Source organism: Staurois parvus, unplaced genomic scaffold, assembly GCF_062004578.1.
Source record: "Staurois parvus isolate SC_StPar_1 unplaced genomic scaffold, SC_StPar_1.0 ptg000645l, whole genome shotgun sequence".
In the NCBI taxonomy this organism is placed as follows: Eukaryota; Metazoa; Chordata; class Amphibia; order Anura; family Ranidae; genus Staurois; species Staurois parvus.
This window is the reverse complement of record NW_028318441.1, coordinates 1-20401: the sequence shown is the minus strand read 5'-3', so window position 1 is coordinate 20401 and position 20401 is coordinate 1. Positions and strand designations below refer to the sequence as shown.

The following is a 20401-nucleotide window of genomic DNA, read 5'->3' as shown; positions in this document are numbered from 1 at the left end:
TCCTGCGTTAAAAAATGGCTCTGTGTGTAAGTGGTTGCTGCAGTGACCGTCAGCTGGAAACAAACAAAATCAGCAAGGGAGAATGTCACCAGCACACTGAGGATCACCAATATGGGTCCAAAAGTTTTAATGAACGATCACATAGTTACACCAAGGCAACGTTTCGGAGTCTCGCAGGACCCCTTCATCAGGCATGTGACAAATTGTGACAGAAATTGAAGAACTATTTAAGAAAACCATCCACCAATCAGAGTGAAGTAAAATGAGCCAGGCCTTGCCCCAAGATGTCATGTTCCCTCCAAAAATGCATTCAAATCAATATAAAGTGCAAAAATAATCCAGAAAACAATCAGATGTGCTTAAACTGCATTCCTGGTGATATAAATATTGTGGTCACATATGTGTATCATAGTACTCCCTGGATTGTAAAAGTGTCAGCTGAAAGCAGCTCTGTATTATGTAAACAACGATCAGCATCATTTATGTCCCTGACAGAAGGTAAAAGCTGTTGCCTAGAGATGTGTGGTTGTGTCTCCTATTGTCAAGTGAGGACAAACCTAAAGTGGTCCTATTGATGCATAGGCTGACAGTGTCATGGCGATGCATTGTCACCTGCGGATGCGAGTTTACTACTCACGCATGCTCTCAGTCATTCCTGCAAGGTTCACCGTTATCATGGAAACCCATGACATCAGCGCCAGGCAGGACGAGGTAGAGGCAGGTTGCCTGTGTCATGGAAATACAACACCAGTGCCACACAAGCCAATGGGCGGGCAGGGTTGCAGAGATGAGCTGTGAAGAAAAAAGAACAGAAAGGAAGAAGATTTAGGGCCAGTTCACACCACATGCATTTCAGTTGCTTTTCTTCTGCATCCAAAACGCAGAGAAAGTAGGCTGCATGGTTTTTAATGTCACAGTTCACATCAGTGCTTGTAGTTCCAGTGCGTTCCAGCCACAGAAAAAAGCAGAACATGCCACATCTCCCCACAGAACTGCACTGGAGCGTGGAAAAACGCATCAAAAGCGCACCAAAATTGCACCGAAACACACATATCCCCATCTATTCCCCATCGGTCCATCTCCCTGCTGCCATTTACATCCAAACTCCTCGAGCGCTTAGTCTATAATCGCCTAAGCTCCCACCTCAATGACAACAACCTCCTTGATCCCCTACAGTCTGGCTTCCGTCCCCTACACTCCACCGAAACTGCCCTACTCAAGATCACCAATGACCTGCTAACCGCAAAAGCTAATGGACACTACTCAGTCCTCCAACCCCTCGACCTCTCCGCGGCCTTCGACACAGTTGACCACCCCCTCCTCCTTAATAAACTGTACTCCCTTGGCATTAGAGACTCCGCTCTCTCCTGGCTCTCCTCCTATCTATCCCAGCGCTCCTTCAGTGTTACCTATAACGCTGCCACCTCCCCCTCTCCCCCTCTCTGTTGTGGTCCCCAGGCCTCTGTACTCGGGCCCCTTCTCTTCTCCATCTACACCTCCTCCCTTGGTCAACTGATACACTCCCACGGCTTCAACTACCACCTCTATGCTGATGGCACGCAAATCTACCTCTCTACCCCTCGCCTCACCCCTTCAGTCTCCGCCCGAATCACCTGCCTACTGAACGGCATAGACTGGATGTCACTCCACTTCCTCAAATTAAACCTTTCCAAAACTGAGCTCCTAGTTTTCCCCCCAGCCCGCCCCCCCCCCCCACCCTCTCCATCATGACCAATAACGCCACCATCAGTCCCACCCCGCAAGCCAATGTCCTAGGTGGCACTCTAGACTCAAACCTGTCCTTCCTACCCCATGTCCAATCGCTGGCAAATTCATGCAGGCTCCACCTCCGCAACATCTCCAAAATATGTACGTTTCTAACCCCAGACACTACTAAACAACCCCTTCACTCCCTTTTTATCTCACGACTCGACTACTGCAACTCCCTCCTACCGGCCTACCTCATCACAGACTATCCCCGCTTCAGTCTATCCTGAACTCAGCGGCCAGACTCATCCACCTTACCAACCGCTCCACATCTGCCACCTCCCTCTGTCATTCCCTCCATTGGCTTCTGATTGCCCAACGCATAAAATTCAAACTTCTAACGTTGACGTACAAAGCTATTCATAACACTGCCCCAAACTACCTCACCAACCTGATATCCAAATACCATCCAACCTGTACTCTTCGCTCCTCACAAGACCACCTACTTTCTAGTTCCCTGGTCTCCTCCTCCCATGCCCGATTACAGGACTTCTCCAGGACTTCCCCCACATCCTCTGGAACTCACTACCCCAATCCATCAGACTGTCACCTACCCTCCACACCTGTAGGCGCACCCTGAAAACCCATCTCTTCAGGGAAGCCTACCCCACCTCACCTAACAGCCGATCTCCTCCTACCACTCCATCCCCCCACAGCCACTTCCTCCTGTACCACTATCCCCTCCCTCCTAGATTGTAAGCTCGAAAGAGCAGGGCCCTCGAACCCCTCGTGTATTGTTTTGTTACTGTATTGTCTTATGTACTGTCCCCCACTATATTGTACAGCGCTAAGCAAACTTTTTGGCGCTATGTAAATACTGTATAATAATAATAATAATCTAAATTGAAGAAAAAGAGAGGGGAGAAAAGAAACTGGAATGCATAAAAAATGCACAGGAATGCATCAAATGTGCACACAAATATGCATCCAGAACACATCTGGACTGCATCTCCATAGTGCAAACCAGTCATAAGACCGATGATAATCTGTCCATGAATGGAGTTGGGGAGAAGTGGAAGAAAAGGGAGTGAAGATGGAAAGAGGCTGGAAACTAAAAAACAATAGCGGAAAAAGGAAATGAAAAAACCTAAATTAAACTAGAAAAAGAAGCTAAAAAAAAAGTGTGGGGGTGGCACAGCTCACCTGCTTGCAGAAGAAAGAGAGAGACCACTGTGAATAGTGCGAATGTGAAAAATGTAAACCAAAAGTTATCTACAAAACTATATACACTTTAGTCATGAAGAATCATCCTAACCAAGGTTCATCTGCTATCCTTTATAACCTTTATGCCTGGCAATACATCAAGATTAACCCAAATTCATCTTATGTCCTTCCATTTGAATGGAGACCTGTCATGGTGGAATTCAAAATATTTTTGAACCATAACTAAATATGGCACTCACAAAAAAAAAAAAAAAAAAAAAATAAGTACATGCTTACTTGTCCACCCACCCTATTCATCATGTGCCCATATATTCATCTGTGTGGCACAATGAGAGCTAATTGGAAGGGCTTCCCACAAAGGCTGGTGAAAACAAAACTACAGAGAGGGGAGTCAATGAGACTGAGGAATTAAGATGTTTTGGCCCTGGAGCAGAGAAGCAAACAAGATGTATATAAGCTTTCTTCCATCCACAATAATACATCAGTGGAAATCCACGGAAGGGGTGGTCCAGTCCAGAAACCTTATTGTGTACATAAGTAGTTGATTTTAATGATCAAATGGTGTAGCCCTATCTAGCCCTACAAAGAGATCCCGTCATTGGTTTAAAAAAGTTTCCATTTAACCCTTCCATTTGGTGTTCTATAATTCCTATGTCATCTATCTTAAGGCCACCAAAAGACCCAAATCCTTTCTCCAAGAGGATATTGTCACTGCCCTTGTGTACCAGGAAGGCTCTCCACCAGAAAACATTTGCTCTGATGCAATGAGCAGACTGCATGAAAGACACTTCCCAGATATCCCTCACACAGAAACCGGATGTAAACCACAAACCCCCCCCCCCCCCAAAAAAAAAACGGAGAGTGAGATGTGACACCCTTTATCATTGTCCTCAGTATCCCTCCCAACTGTGCCTATGCATAGGAGACTTCTTCCATTGTTGCCATACTTCACTACGATACTAGTGAAGTATGGTGATCGTATTTCTGTTGACTTGCCAGTTTCCTGCATCTATTGTCCTCTGACTACTTCCTGCTGTTTGGATTGACTATGCCTCTGCTTGCAGCCTGAATTTTCCCTGGCCTGTTAATCGACCATGCCTCTGCTTGCAGCCTGACCATGGCCTGTTACTCAACTATGCCTCAACTTGCCACCTGAATGGACCCTGGCCTGTTTAAACAAGGTTGATTCAGCTGACAGAGGCATGGTCGATATTGACCATGTTTCTTCTTTCCACCTGAACTGCCACTTGCCTGTTTATAAACCATGTCTCTGCCTGTATTGACCTTGGCGTGTTTATGGACCATGTTCCTGCCTCTTCCTGTACTGACCTTGGCGTGTTTAGGGACCATGTTCCTGCCTGATGCCTGTACTGACCTTAGCATGTTTATGGACCATGTTTCTGCCTGCTGCCTGTACTGACCTTGGCGTGTTTATGGACCATGTTCCTGCCTGATGCCTGTACTGATCTTGGCGTGTTTGTGGACCATGTTCCTGCCTGATGCCTGGAACAGTCCTTTGGCTGTGCTGACCATGTCTCTGCCTCATGCCTGGATGATTCCTTTGGCTGTTGCTAGCCATATCTCTGCCTGCTGCATGCACCAATGCTTTTCCTGCTTGCTGACCATGTCTGTGCCTGGGAACAGTACTGACCCAATCTGAATGTCCCACTGGATGCGTTCCTCTGAGACACCAGTCACGCTCATTCTCTTTGGACAACTACTGTTGAAAACACAGGTAATTTGTTTTTTTTTTAATCCAGTTTCTATTCTAAGTCATACATGTGAACCAAAAACAAAACATACCCGAAGTTGTGAGAATAACAATATCCCAAATCATGTTGTAATATATTAAATAACAAAAAATTAACAACAGTTTATCTTCAGTGAAAGTTATAAAGCCCATATGGTCATTTAGGCCTAGAGGGAGAGTAGCCTTAAGGTTGTAGGTCCACCTGGCTTTTAAATGTAAGATTGCCCCATCTACAATTTAGAAAATGTCTTGGAGAATTTCAACCCTCTGGGAAGTATTTCCAGGTCTGAACAAATTGGCAGCAGGAACAGTTGTGACAACTGTAGGTACCCCTCAGGCAGGAAAAACAGGTATCGCTCTTGCCCCCCTAATAAAATGGCTGGAGGTAAGTAGGGATTCATTTCTTTTAAACGCAATTTTACTTGTCTCATCTACCAAATGTTTCAGGACAGGGTCCTCAGTAAGAATGTGCCACTATGTTTGCATAATCTGTCTAATGGTAAAAGATCTTTTCCGGAAACTCATGGTTGGCAATACAGTATTACATAGTTGTAGTGCACATTCCCAGCATCCCCATGGGACAGTATCTATGATTTGAAGTGTAACTGCACGAATGACGGTGAATTTGAAATCCAGGCAAAACTGTGTAAAAATGAAAGAGAGAAGGTCCAGGCTGAGCAAGTTGAATCTTTGATCAGTACTCATTTCATCAAGGAAGGACTTAATGGCATTAATTCCTTTCAAATGAGGGTCCCAACACTTGTACGTTGATTTGAGTTATTTTTACATAAGGAATGTAGCATAGTACTTTTTGGCCTAAATTTTTGAAGAAAGATTTTGTTTGCAAAATTTTACAACAAAAACTAAAAAAAAAACACTTTTTTTTTCATTTATATTGCAAAAAAAAAAAAACCCATTGGTGATTACATACCACCTAAAGAAAGCTCTGTCTCAAAAGTGATAAAAATTTAATTTGGGTAAAGTGTTGCATGCCTGAGTAATTGCTATTCAAAGTGTGGGCAGTAAGGAAATGAAAGTATTGAGGTGGTTAAAGTAACCCAAGGAAAACTTGGCATCCATTGTTCTAAAAATGAAGCATTTTGTAAGGTGCTTTATAGACTGGTATTTATGATTTAAAGAATATATAAACCCAACATTTCATATTTCTGATATGTGCCTGCTGTACTTGTATGAAAAAGTAACCTGTTTTTTTTTTTTTTTGTATTGCTTCTTTTGTGTAAAATAACTGTTTTTTTCTGCCAGTCCCTTTGTTTTCCTATCAAACCGACTTTGGGGTATTTCTTACACCTGTTAAATTTTCTTTAATTTCTCCCTGCTCTCTTGCTCTAAACTAAACCCCCAGTAGGAGGCAAGATGCTTCAGAGGGAGGACATTGGCAGGCTGTTGTTCTGTTGTTGCTAGACTAACAAACTTAGGCTGGCCATACATTATACAATTATCTGCAGATTTTCTGCCCAATTTCCTTTAGATTTACCTTCAACTATGTAGTGCAAGGGCCTGCCTAATTGGATACAACTGAAAGTTTTGTTTAGGTTTGTCCTCCTATTATATGGTTTTTGGTAAATCTAAACCAAAAATCTGCAGATAATTGTATAATGTATGGCCAGCCTAATTCAAGCAAAAGTAGAAGGGGAGTTCATGGTCTTAATAAACCAGGGAACTAGTATGAGTGTGTGTCTCTCTGTTTCACCTAGTAATTGGGTACATAACTATTGTTCTCCTTCCTCATGCAGCTTTTTGTCCTTATCACATTGGTCATTTCTCTGTTGTTGGTCTTGGATTTGAAAGCTATGTAAGTATAATGTTAACTTGCAAGGTCCATTAAAAAAAAAAAAAATCACTAACTCCAAAATTATTTCTCCTTTTTGGAGAAAAAGTAGTATGTGTTTGCACATTATTATAGTTTGCAAAATAACATATGTACCTAATTTAGAAATTAAGAATTTGTATGTATTGACACATTGGGAGTTATTTACTAAATCTGGAGCACTCAGAATATGTTGCAGCTGTGCATGGTAACCAATCAGCTTCTAACTTAAGCTTTTTCAGTTAGGTTTTGGGGTCCTTTCACACGGGTGTTCTGTCTGTCCGCTTTTCATCCGTCTGTGGATGGATGAAAAATGGACAGCAATGCATTGCTATCGGCAAGGGGATGAAAAATGGACGTCGTCCATTTATATCAGTTTTTTTTCCACTTCTTTTCAGGTCTTTTTTTTAAATGGAACAGGCTGTTTTTGCATTGGTAGTGGATGTGAAAAACAGATGTAAAAATAGGATGTACAGCTTATGTAAAACAGATGTTTTTTTCTTTGAAAAAAACTGATGCAAAATCCAGAATGCCCTTGTGAAAGGGGCCTTAGTTTCTATGCAGAGCTGCACCAGATTTTGCACACTCCAATTTTAGTAGCTTGCCCTCATAATTTATTACCTAGTTTTCTTTTTTTTTTTCTGGGAAATCCTTAAAGTGGAACTTTACCCATAACATTTTAAAAAATGTATTGTACATTAACAAAAAAAATATAATCCACATTAAAGGATAAGTTCACCTTTTCAGACAGAAGTTCACTTTTCATACATAGAAGAGTTTTCTAATGCCATTAGTGACCAAACTATCCCAATGTGCTTATTTCTCAGTTACTTTGTTTATCTCTGCTCTAAATCTGTAGCTGTTTTAGCAATTTCAAAAAATGCATCTGAGACCTGACTTCCTATAACCTAATGTGCCCGTCCAGAAAACTTCATATCCCATCATGCACTGTCACAAAATAGGGTGTGTTTTATTTCCATGGACCACACCTCCCATATTATTATATCACCTCTTTTTTGTTTCCTCATTTTTGCAAGCACATGGGGGGAGTGGGCAGAGACACCCCGCTGTGATCCAGCTCAGGGAGAGTGAGAGCGATGGAGAAGGTGTACACACACTATGACTTTTTAACTACAAAAACCATCCAGCTCAGAAAGACATTAGAAAAAAAGAGAGCAGCAAACTTGCCACTGTACGCTCTGCGTTTATTCAGCATGGTGAGGCAATATTATTTGAATGAAACCAGTAATAAATTATATGAGAGTGACTGACTCTACAGCCTACCAGACAGCCCCCATTCAAGTGATAGTGACCCTTCTGCATGCAGTTACAGCACACTAGTGCAGGGATTAAAGCAGGTGGGGAGGAGGTGTTGTCTGCCAAATACTCTCTGAAGAATGATCCAGATTGTGGATTGCTCTTCAGTGAGCAAAGCTAGGGTAAAATATTCATTAGCTCGTTCAGACTATAAATTCTGTCTGATTAGCGATCTGTGTTTGGATCACTCTTCATAGACCATTGTAAAGGTGGTTAGGAGGCATTGTATCACCGGAAAGAAAGAAAGAGAACCGTATGCGCTGCCACAGGGTAAGTAGATACCAGAAAAAATGTACAGTAAGCTGCCACATGCATCTAAATGTGCTCCCTCATAAAACTAAGCAAAATTATAAATGTAGTGCTACGCTTCCGCTATGTTAATGAAAAAAACTCTATATACGTGCTAAATTATCCCTCAAAGGAATTGAAATAAGATGTAGACTAAACGTAGTGCAAAAGGAAAAAAAGAGACACCCACCAGGCCATCAAACCCATAGTTGAACAAAAAACATAAAACGAGAAAAAACTATAAGGATATTAATGTGATGAAAATATCTATCTATATATAGTATATGCGTGAACCTAAATAAATATATAAAATGCTGGAATAAACACCCCGCTGCCCTGCTAGCACACACAAATGTAGAAAGACGGGGGCAGGGGGGGGACGCACACCATTCAAATATTAGTGAAAACCATGTTCATATAACACACAAAAAGTCCAAAAAAGTGAATTGCCAAGTGGACTTTTCACTTGCTATATGGACATTGTTTTCACTAAACTTTGAGTGGTTTGCCTTCCCCCTTTCTACATTCTTGTGCAATAGCAGGGTGTTTATTGTTCTCCCACTGTTCCCACAAAGTTGGGAGCATGGAATTGTCCAAACTCTCTTGGTATGCTGACGCCTTAAGAGTGCCCTTCACTTGAACTAACCCCTGGAAAATATCCCCTCACCATACTCCCCCCTCTACCAAACTTTACACTTGGCACAATGCAGTCAGGTAATTGCTGTTCTCCTGACAACCACCAAACCCAGACACATTAATTGGATTGCCATACAGGGAAGCTTGATTCGTCACTCCAGAGAACACGTCTCCACTGCTCTGGAGTCCAGTGGCAGCGTGCTTTACACCACTGCCTCCGACACTTTGCATTGCACTTGGTGGCGTAAGGCTTGGATGCAGCTGCTCGGCTATGGAAACCCATTCCATGAAGCTCTCTATGCACTGTTGTGCTAATCGGAAGGCCACATGAAGTTTGTCAGTATGCGCCGACCCCGCTCTGTCATTTTATGTGGCCTACCACTTCATGACTGAGTTACTGTTGTTCCCAGTTGCTTCCACTTTGTTATAATACCACTAACAGCTTACCATAGAATATTTAGTAGCAAGGAAATTTCACGGATGGACTTATTGCGCAGGTGGTAACCTTATCACGTTACCACGCTTGAATTCACTAAGCTCCTGAGAGCGGACCCATTCTTTGACAAATGTTTGTAGAAGCAGTCTGTATGCCTAGGTGTTTGATTTTATACACCTGTGGCCACAGAGGTAATTGGAACACCTGAATCCAATTGACTTGGAGGGGTGTCCCAATACTTTTGGCAATATAGTGTATGTAGATTATTTTTTCATTAACGTAGTGGCAGCGTAGAGCTACATATATCATTTTGTTGTAACACCTAAAATGCTCTATGAATTGCGTTTCAAACAGATTGCTCTTCAGAGGGCATTGCTTGTCTGAACGAGCCCTACAGGCTATTTTACACTAGCATTGCTCTCTGAAGAGCAATCCACAATCAGGTTCTCTCTTCAGATAGCATTTGACAGACAACACCTCTTCTCCACCTGCTTTAACCCCTTAAGCTACACAGTAGTGCATGCATTGTACTCTTTGCTGTCTCGGTGTACTCTTTGCTGTCTCAGTGTACTCTTTGCTGTCTCAGTGTACTCTTTGCTGTCTCGGTGTACTCTTTGCTGTCTCGGTGTACTCTTTGCTGTCTCGGTGTACTCTTTGCTGTCTCGGTGTACTCTTTGCTGTCTCGGTGTACTCTTTGCTGTCTCGGTGTACTCTTTGCTGTCTCGGTGTACTCTTTGCTGTCTCGGTGTACTCTTTGCTGTCTCGGTGTACTCTTTGCTGTCTCGGTGTACTCTTTGCTGTCTCGGTGTACTCTTTGCTGTCTCGGTGTACTCTTTGCTGTCTCGGTGTACTCTTTGCTGTCTCGGTGTACTCTTTGCTGTCTCGGTGTACTCTTTGCTGTCTCGGTGTACTCTTTGCTGTCTCGGTGTACTCTTTGCTGTCTCGGTGTACTCTTTGCTGTCTCGGTGTACTCTTTGCTGTCTCGGTGTACTCTTTGCTGTCTCGGTGTACTCTTTGCTGTCTCGGTGTACTCTTTGCTGTCTCGGTGTACTCTTTGCTGTCTCGGTGTACTCTTTGCTGTCTCGGTGTACTCTTTGCTGTCTCGGTGTACTCTTTGCTGTCTCGGTGTACTCTTTGCTGTCTCGGTGTACTCTTCGCTGTCTCGGTGTACTCTTCGCTGTCTCGGTGTACTCTTCGTTGTCTCGGTGTACTCTTCGCTGTCTCGGTGTACTCTTCGCTGTCTCGGTGTACTCTTCGCTGTCTCGGTGTACTCTTCGCTGTCTCGGTGTACTCTTCGCTGTCTCGGTGTACTTTTCGCTGTCTCGGTGTACTCTTCGCTGTCTCTCACTGTCTCTCTGTACGTTTTGCTGTCTGTCTGTACTCTTTGCTGTATGTCTGTACTCTTTGCTGTATGTCTGTACTCTTTGCTGTATGTCTGTACTCTTTGCTGTATGTCTGTACTCTTTGCTGTATGTCTGTACTCTTTGCTGTATGTCTTTACTCTTTGCTGTCTGTCTTTACTCTTTGCTGTCTGTCTTTACTCTTTGCTGTCTGTCTGTCTGTCCTCTTTGCTGTCTGTCTGCCCTCTTTGCTGTCTGTCTGTCCTCTTTGCTGTCTCTCTGTACTCTTTGCTGTCTCTCTGTACTCTTTGCTGTCTCTCTGTACTCTTTGCTGTCTCTCTGTACTCTTTGCTGTCTCTCTGTACTCTTTGCTGTCTCTCTGTACTCTTTGCTGTCTCTCTGTACTCTTTGCTGTCTCTCTGTACTCCTTGCTGTCTCTCTGTACTCCTTGCTGTCTCTCTGTACTCCTTGCTGTCTCTCTGTACTCCTTGCTGTCTCTCTGTACTCTTCTCTTGTCTCTCTGTACTCTCTCTGCTGTCTCTCTGTTCTCTGCACAGAGCTATGTTCTCTGATAGTTTCCTCTCTCCCTTCCCCCTCTCTCCTTCACCACCTGAAGCATGCAACCTGTCACAGGATCGTTGATACACAGAGAAGCAATAGGATAGATAAATCGGGGAATGAGGCATACAGTAAACGCCCTTTATCTGTAGGTTTAGGACAGTGGTCTCCAAACTGCGGCCCGGGGGCCAGATGTGGCCCTTTGTTTATCTTTATCCAGCCCTTTGTGCACGCTTCTTCCCTTTGATGAAAAGCACTATTCTCCCCACTGACCCCAACGGTGGACCATTATTCCTCCCACTGACACCAATGCTGGACCATTATTCCTCCCACTGACACCAATGCTAAGGCACTATTCCTCCCACTGACGGCAACGATGGGGCACTATTCCTCCCACTGACGGCAACGATGGGGCACTATTCCTCCCACTGACGGCAACGATGGGGCGCTATTCCTCCCACTGACGGCAACGATGGGGCGCTATTCCTCCCACTGACGGCAACGATGGGGCGCTATTCCTCCCGCTGACGGCAACGATGGGGCGCTATTCCTCCCGCTGACGGCAACGATGGGGCGCTATTCCTCCCGCTGACGGCAACGATGGGGCGCTATTCCTCCCGCTGACGGCAACGATGGGGCGCTATTCCTCCCGCTGACGGCAACGATGGGGCGCTATTCCTCCCGCTGACGGCAACGATGGGGCGCTATTCCTCCCGCTGACGGCAACGATGGGGCGCTATTCCTCCCGCTGACGGCAACGATGGGGCGCTATTCCTCCCGCTGACGGCACCGATGGGGCGCTATTCGTCCCGCTGACGGCACCGATGGGGCGCTATTCGTCCCGCTGACGGCACCGATGGGGCGCTATTCGTCCCGCTGACGGCACCGATGGGGCGCTATTCGTCCCGCTGACGGCACCGATGGGGCGCTATTCGTCCCGCTGACGGCACCGATGGGGCGCTATTCGTCCCGCTGACGGCACCGATGGGGCGCTATTCGTCCCGCTGACGGCACCGATGGGGCGCTATTCGTCCCGCTGACGGCACCGATGGGGCGCTATTCGTCCCGCTGACGGCACCGATGGGGCGCTATTCGTCCCGCTGACGGCACCGATGGGGCGCTATTCGTCCCGCTGACGGCACCGATGGGGCGCTATTCGTCCCGCTGACGGCACCGATGGGGCGCTATTCGTCCCGCTGACGGCACCGATGGGGCGCTATTCGTCCCGCTGACGGCACCGATGGGGCGCTATTCGTCCCGCTGACGGCACCGATGGGGCGCTATTCGTCCCGCTGACGGCACCGATGGGGCGCTATTCGTCCCGCTGACGGCACCGATGGGGCGCTATTCGTCCCGCTGACGGCACCGATGGGGCGCTATTCGTCCCGCTGACGGCACCGATGGGGCGCTATTCGTCCCGCTGACGGCACCGATGGGGCGCTATTCGTCCCGCTGACGGCACCGATGGGGCGCTATTCGTCCCGCTGACGGCACCGATGGGGCGCTATTCGTCCCGCTGACGGCACCGATGGGGCGCTATTCGTCCCGCTGACGGCACCGATGGGGCGCTATTCGTCCCGCTGACGGCACCGATGGGGCGCTATTCGTCCCGCTGACGGCACCGATGGGGCGCTATTCGTCCCGCTGACGGCACCGATGGGGCGCTATTCGTCCCGCTGACGGCACCGATGGGGCGCTATTCGTCCCGCTGACGGCACCGATGGGGCGCTATTCGTCCCGCTGACGGCACCGATGGGGCGCTATTCGTCCCGCTGACGGCACCGATGGGGCGCTATTCGTCCCGCTGACGGCACCGATGGGGCGCTATTCGTCCCGCTGACGGCACCGATGGGGCGCTATTCGTCCCGCTGACGGCACCGATGGGGCGCTATTCGTCCCGCTGACGGCACCGATGGGGCGCTATTCGTCCCGCTGACGGCACCGATGGGGCGCTATTCGTCCCGCTGACGGCACCGATGGGGCGCTATTCGTCCCGCTGACGGCAACGATGGGGCGACATTCGTCCCGCTGACGGCAACGATGGGGCGACATTCGTCCCGCTGACGGCAACGATGGGGCGACATTCGTCCCGCTGACGGCAACGATGGGGCGACATTCGTCCCGCTGACGGCAACGATGGGGCGACATTCGTCCCGCTGACGGCAACGATGGGGCGACATTCGTCCCGCTGACGGCAACGATGGGGCGACATTCGTCCCGCTGACGGCAACGATGGGGCGACATTCGTCCCGCTGACGGCAACGATGGGGCGACATTCGTCCCGCTGACGGCAACGATGGGGCGACATTCGTCCCGCTGACGGCAACGATGGGGCGACATTCGTCCCGCTGACGGCAACGATGGGGCGACATTCGTCCCGCTGACGGCAACGATGGGGCGACATTCGTCCCGCTGACGGCAACGATGGGGCGACATTCGTCCCGCTGACGGCAACGATGGGGCGACATTCGTCCCGCTGACGGCAACGATGGGGCGACATTCGTCCCGCTGACGGCAACGATGGGGCGACATTCGTCCCGCTGACGGCAACGATGGGGCGACATTCGTCCCGCTGACGGCAACGATGGGGCGACATTCGTCCCGCTGACGGCAACGATGGGGCGACATTCGTCCCGCTGACGGCAACGATGGGGCGACATTCGTCCCGCTGACGGCAACGATGGGGCGACATTCGTCCCGCTGACGGCAACGATGGGGCGACATTCGTCCCGCTGACGGCAACGATGGGGCGACATTCGTCCCGCTGACGGCAACGATGGGGCGACATTCGTCCCGCTGACGGCAACGATGGGGCGACATTCGTCCCGCTGACGGCAACGATGGGGCGACATTCGTCCCGCTGACGGCAACGATGGGGCGACATTCGTCCCGCTGACGGCAACGATGGGGCGACATTCGTCCCGCTGACGGCAACGATGGGGCGACATTCGTCCCGCTGACGGCAACGATGGGGCGACATTCGTCCCGCTGACGGCAACGATGGGGCGACATTCGTCCCGCTGACGGCAACGATGGGGCGACATTCGTCCCGCTGACGGCAACGATGGGGCGACATTCGTCCCGCTGACGGCAACGATGGGGCGACATTCGTCCCGCTGACGGCAACGATGGGGCGACATTCGTCCCGCTGACGGCAACGATGGGGCGACATTCGTCCCGCTGACGGCAACGATGGGGCGACATTCGTCCCGCTGACGGCAACGATGGGGCGACATTCGTCCCGCTGACGGCAACGATGGGGCGACATTCGTCCCGCTGACGGCAACGATGGGGCGACATTCGTCCCGCTGACGGCAACGATGGGGCGACATTCGTCCCGCTGACGGCAACGATGGGGCGACATTCGTCCCGCTGACGGCAACGATGGGGCGACATTCGTCCCGCTGACGGCAACGATGGGGCGACATTCGTCCCGCTGACGGCAACGATGGGGCGACATTCGTCCCGCTGACGGCAACGATGGGGCGACATTCGTCCCGCTGACGGCAACGATGGGGCGACATTCGTCCCGCTGACGGCAACGATGGGGCGACATTCGTCCCGCTGACGGCAACGATGGGGCGACATTCGTCCCGCTGACGGCAACGATGGGGCGACATTCGTCCCGCTGACGGCAACGATGGGGCGACATTCGTCCCGCTGACGGCAACGATGGGGCGACATTCGTCCCGCTGACGGCAACGATGGGGCGACATTCGTCCCGCTGACGGCAACGATGGGGCGACATTCGTCCCGCTGACGGCAACGATGGGGCGACATTCGTCCCGCTGACGGCAACGATGGGGCGACATTCGTCCCGCTGACGGCAACGATGGGGCGACATTCCTCCCGCTGACGGCAACGATGGGGCGACATTCCTCCCGCTGACGGCAACGATGGGGCGACATTCCTCCCGCTGACGGCAACGATGGGGCGACATTCCTCCCGCTGACGGCAACGATGGGGCGACATTCCTCCCGCTGACGGCAACGATGGGGCGACATTCCTCCCGCTGACGGCAACGATGGGGCGACATTCCTCCCGCTGACGGCAACGATGGGGCGACATTCCTCCCGCTGACGGCAACGATGGGGCGACATTCCTCCCGCTGACGGCAACGATGGGGCGACATTCCTCCCGCTGACGGCAACGATGGGGCGACATTCCTCCCGCTGACGGCAACGATGGGGCGACATTCCTCCCGCTGACGGCAACGATGGGGCGACATTCCTCCCGCTGACGGCAACGATGGGGCGACATTCCTCCCGCTGACGGCAACGATGGGGCGACATTCCTCCCGCTGACGGCAACGATGGGGCGACATTCCTCCCGCTGACGGCAACGATGGGGCGACATTCCTCCCGCTGACGGCAACGATGGGGCGACATTCCTCCCGCTGACGGCAACGATGGGGCGACATTCCTCCCGCTGACGGCAACGATGGGGCGACATTCCTCCCGCTGACGGCAACGATGGGGCGACATTCCTCCCGCTGACGGCAACGATGGGGCGACATTCCTCCCGCTGACGGCAACGATGGGGCGACATTCCTCCCGCTGACGGCAACGATGGGGCGACATTCCTCCCGCTGACGGCAACGATGGGGCGACATTCCTCCCGCTGACGGCAACGATGGGGCGACATTCCTCCCGCTGACGGCAACGATGGGGCGACATTCCTCCCGCTGACGGCAACGATGGGGCGACATTCCTCCCGCTGACGGCAACGATGGGGCGACATTCCTCCCGCTGACGGCAACGATGGGGCGACATTCCTCCCGCTGACGGCAACGATGGGGCGACATTCCTCCCGCTGACGGCAACGATGGGGCGACATTCCTCCCGCTGACGGCAACGATGGGGCGACATTCCTCCCGCTGACGGCAACGATGGGGCGACATTCCTCCCGCTGACGGCAACGATGGGGCGACATTCCTCCCGCTGACGGCAACGATGGGGCGACATTCCTCCCGCTGACGGCAACGATGGGGCGACATTCCTCCCGCTGACGGCAACGATGGGGCGACATTCCTCCCGCTGACGGCAACGATGGGGCGACATTCCTCCCGCTGACGGCAACGATGGGGCGACATTCCTCCCGCTGACGGCAACGATGGGGCGACATTCCTCCCGCTGACGGCACCGATGGGGCGCCATTCGTCCCGCTGACGGCACCGATGGGGCGCCATTCGTCCCGCTGACGGCACCGATGGGGCGCCATTCGTCCCGCTGACGGCACCGATGGGGCGCCATTCCTCCCGCTGACGGCAACGATGGGGCGACATTCCTCCCGCTGACGGCAACGATGGGGCGACATTCCTCCCGCTGACGGCAACGATGGGGCGACATTCCTCCCGCTGACGGCAACGATGGGGCGCCATTCCTCTTCTAATACCAAAGATGGGGCGCCATTCCTCTTCTAATACCAAAGATGGGGCGCCATTCCTCTTCTAATACCAAAGATGGGGCGCCATTCCTCTTCTAATACCAAAGATGGGGCGCAATTCCTCTTCTAATACCAAAGATGGGGCGCAATTCCTCTTCTAATACCAAAGATGGGGCGCAATTCCTCTTCTAATACCAAAGATGGGGCGCAATTCCTCTTCTAATACCAAAGATGGGGCGCAATTCCTCTTCTAATACCAAAGATGGGGCGCAATTCCTCTTCTAATACCAAAGATGGGGCACTATTTACTCCCACTGGCACCAAGAAATTTTCTGCTCAGGAAATGCTGCCTGAGGAGAGCCCTGGTCTTGAACACAGGGACAGCTATATCATTGCTGCAAAGAAGGTACATTACTGCTATACTAGTAGAAATAAATAAAAGGTGAACTTAGCTTTTCAGGGTCCATGGGCACTAGGTGGCTGAAAAAAAGATACCAGATCCTCGGTCAGAAAAAGCAGGATAAAAAATGCTCTTAGTGGCTTGTATTGAACAAGAGTTTGTGTGTTTATGGGTATTTGCTTTTATAAGTGTTTCTCAAAATATTTCCCTCTGCTTCTTTTTAATAGTCAATGTACACTTGAAAATGCCTAACACTCCTAAATTCTTTTTTTTGTGTGTGTTTAGGCACATTTATGTGCATTTTTTCGGCCCGAAAGCTCCTTTCAAAAATGTACTTTGTTGATGTTCGTTTTTTGGGTTTTTTTTTTTGTTATGCTTTGTTTTTGTTTTTTTTATATCATGGAAATGCTTCTTTGCAAATATGCCTGTAAACACCCAAATGTGCATGGACAAATAGGCTAACATAGAGTTGCTTATACTGTCTAAAGAAAAAAAAAAAGGCTGTAAAAGTAGCATTTTTTTATGCTCTGTTTGCATGAGAGCTTATAATTGTGCTATCAAGATGAGGGTGTTCTGTGAATTGCCTCCAATATTGCTTGTTTCTTCTTGTTGGAGGCTGCCAATTTGTTGAAGCCCAGAGCAGTCACTTCCTTACTGAGAATGCTGTCCCTTTCCTTGGTCTCAAAATATGGCACTTTCTGTAATTCAAAATACATACATTTCCAGCCTTGATTGTGCACCTTGGCCTAAGCCGGCCATAAATAGATCAAAATTTGTTCAATCCATGTATGGGCAGTCTGATTGCACTGAAGTCAATCTATTGATCGACTTTACTACAACCAGCCTGTCGTGGTTTCTTTGTTCATTCACTGCCGGCAGCTATAGCTGCAAGCAGTGATCATTGTGTTCTGATGGCTGGGAAACCTCCTGTTGTCAGAACACAATAGCTTCACAGGAGAGGTTCCCCCTCAACACTGTGAATGTGTTGATAGGGAAATCAAGCAATTTTGTTTCCTTTACATGGTTGAAGGAAAGTAAATTGGTCAATGTATGGCCCACCTTAGAGAGGAAGGCTGACAGAAGCTTTACAGTGCTGAAGTTCACAGGCTACTGATGAGGGGAAAAAGGAGAGAATGCCAGGAGATAGAAGATTCTGTCCTTGTACTTTTTAACTCTTTTGTGTCTCCCTGGCAGCAGCGTTTCTCCTGTCACCTCTTCAACTTTTTGTTTCTCCCTCCCTGATCTGTGCTCCCTAAGCAGAGTCTGTGTCATTCATATTGCTTTCTTATTCAGTGACAGTAGATTTTAAAGTTTTCAGCTGATAGACCACTAGTGTCTCTGATTTTAGGCACAGTGCCGAGGTTAGAGAGCAACGGAGCTTGTGCAGAGCAGGGGGAGACAGTGCAAGACAGTGCATTACTGGATTTTAAACAACATATGCACTTATGTTTAATGTATTATGTAACTATACCTGCAAAAGGAGCCAGATAGAAGTGATCTATCAGGACTTAATTTTCTGAGTAATGTTCCACTTTAATCAGAGTTTTTTTTTTTCAGAACCTTGGCCGTCATAACTTAAGTGCATCACTGACTTCAGCACTAGTATTTAATAACATAATTTCAGCTGACATCAAGGAAGAAATCTCACCATACACCATCAAAATCTTATCAAACATGCACTACCTAATATATATCAATAGAACATAAAATGTTCAAGTGTGCAAAATGTTCTAGATAAATGCCATACAGCAAACATTTTAACATTTAATATATGCTAATAAAGTCACCTTTTATCAATGCTTACTGCTATTTATTAACACTTTATTGATATTTAATATTTTTATGATTATCAACTTATTAGATTAATATTATAACCAAAATGTTTGCATTTTTGTGATCCATTCATACAGCTCTAAATCATTTGCCTCAATATAGTTGTTGAGGTAAATGATGGGGTCTAGATTAAAATTAAGTTATTTTTTTTTGTTTGTTTTTTTTTTCATCCATTGAGGGACACAGCAGATTTGAAACAGTTGATGTGTATGCTGCTGCCTACTGCACAGGTTTTGACAGTGGCAAACACAAAAAAGTTGAAGGTCATGCCTCCACTTCTTGCTAGTGTCCTAACAGGATAATTATCTTTAATGTACAGTTCAAGACCAAGGCTTGATATTCACAGACCCTTGATTATACGCTGGTGCCTCCAGGTAATTGGACACTGACAAAGCTTTTGAGGACACACACCCTGGAGCTATTTCCCCCCCCCCCCCTGCGCCAAACGTCATCCCACTCCATGAGTCCTCAGCTAGTGTTCTAGGGTGATGGATCTCTTCTCCCTTACAAAGAAATCACTCTTAGCGTGACCGATTATTTTACTTTGGATTCCTCTGTCAACTTTTCACAGTCTTCTAATACAATAGAAGCAGTGCAATCAAATCGTTGCAACTTTGAAAAACTTTGAGGTAAAACCTTTACCACTCTGTGGCAATGGCCTGCAGTGTTGCTTCTAGCACTGGATCCTGTTTGAGTGCTCGCCTTCTGCACTTGGCATGGTTAGCTGTAAGGTGTTATACAGGTCCAGGGCTGCGGTCCATCCCTATGGAACCCTGATTCTGAAGACCCATCGGGGATATGCCCATTGTGATGGGCAAATCTCAGGCCCTATATAAGGGTCAGCGACATGGACAGGTAAGACCTGCTAACCCTGTTTTTGGATTGTTACTTTAACCCCATAGCAAGTAAAATACAGATTATCTCTGTCACTTAATTAACATTTAAATTCTGTTTTAACCTTAATAGTATTAATTTATACAGTAAAACCATCAGGAAACCAATAATATGTTTGAAACTTGTTCACTCATACAGTGTAAACGTTTCAAACTTTGCTGTAAAATTTGACCATTTCGAGCATAGCCGCAGGTGAATGCCTATGTGCTATCAGAACACAGGTCTCACTGTTACTGCTGCTTTCACCTAAAGCCCTTTAAATGGTATTCAGGTGTTTTCCCCTGCCCTATTGCCACGAGGACTAAATGATGGTCAACATCTGGTTGCTGCATGCGCCTTCACAAGACACTCTTACCCTGTTTCCATACCCACTCCATGAGTTCGCCCTGGGGAATACACTCAGAGAAAACAATGTCGGAAACCTGGCACAAGGGAACCACAGCACAAGCTCAGGCAAACATATGTGCTGGTGAAGGCCTACAGAACACTCATTCAGAGTGGCAATACTTCCCTTGCACTGAAAGATGGCCCTATTTTAACGAATAACTACAGTCCTTGTTATGTTATACATAGTTACATTAGTCCAGCTTGGACTAATGTAGCTATGTACAGTTGTGTTCAAAATAATAGCAGTCAGACATCACTAACCTGATCAATCACTGTTTTTGGTAGAAATGATATTTCTACATGGCAAATAATTTACTAGCAGGTGTAGTAGAGTAATAGAAATCCAACAGACCCAACAGTCATGACATGCATGCTGCTGATTCTTTGTAGTTGAATCACTAATTGAAAGGGACATGTT

General features: G+C 48.4%; 1 protein-coding gene across 2 annotated transcripts in view; it reads left to right on the top strand.

The window, feature by feature from the left end:
• Nucleotides 1–18668, top strand: part of LOC149448987 (E3 ubiquitin-protein ligase MARCHF6-like) — a 327203-nt gene extending 308535 nt beyond the window's left edge. For both annotated transcript variants that reach the window (XM_089693974.1, XM_089693972.1), the window contains exons 11-12: nucleotides 6436–6494; nucleotides 18427–18668. In XM_089693974.1, the coding sequence (XP_089550100.1) occupies nucleotides 6436–6494; nucleotides 18427–18576 (209 nt within the window). In that variant the 3' untranslated portion in view covers nucleotides 18577–18668. The remainder of the gene's footprint in view (nucleotides 1–6435; nucleotides 6495–18426) is intronic.
• The last annotated feature ends 1733 nt before the right edge of the window (nucleotides 18669–20401 follow it).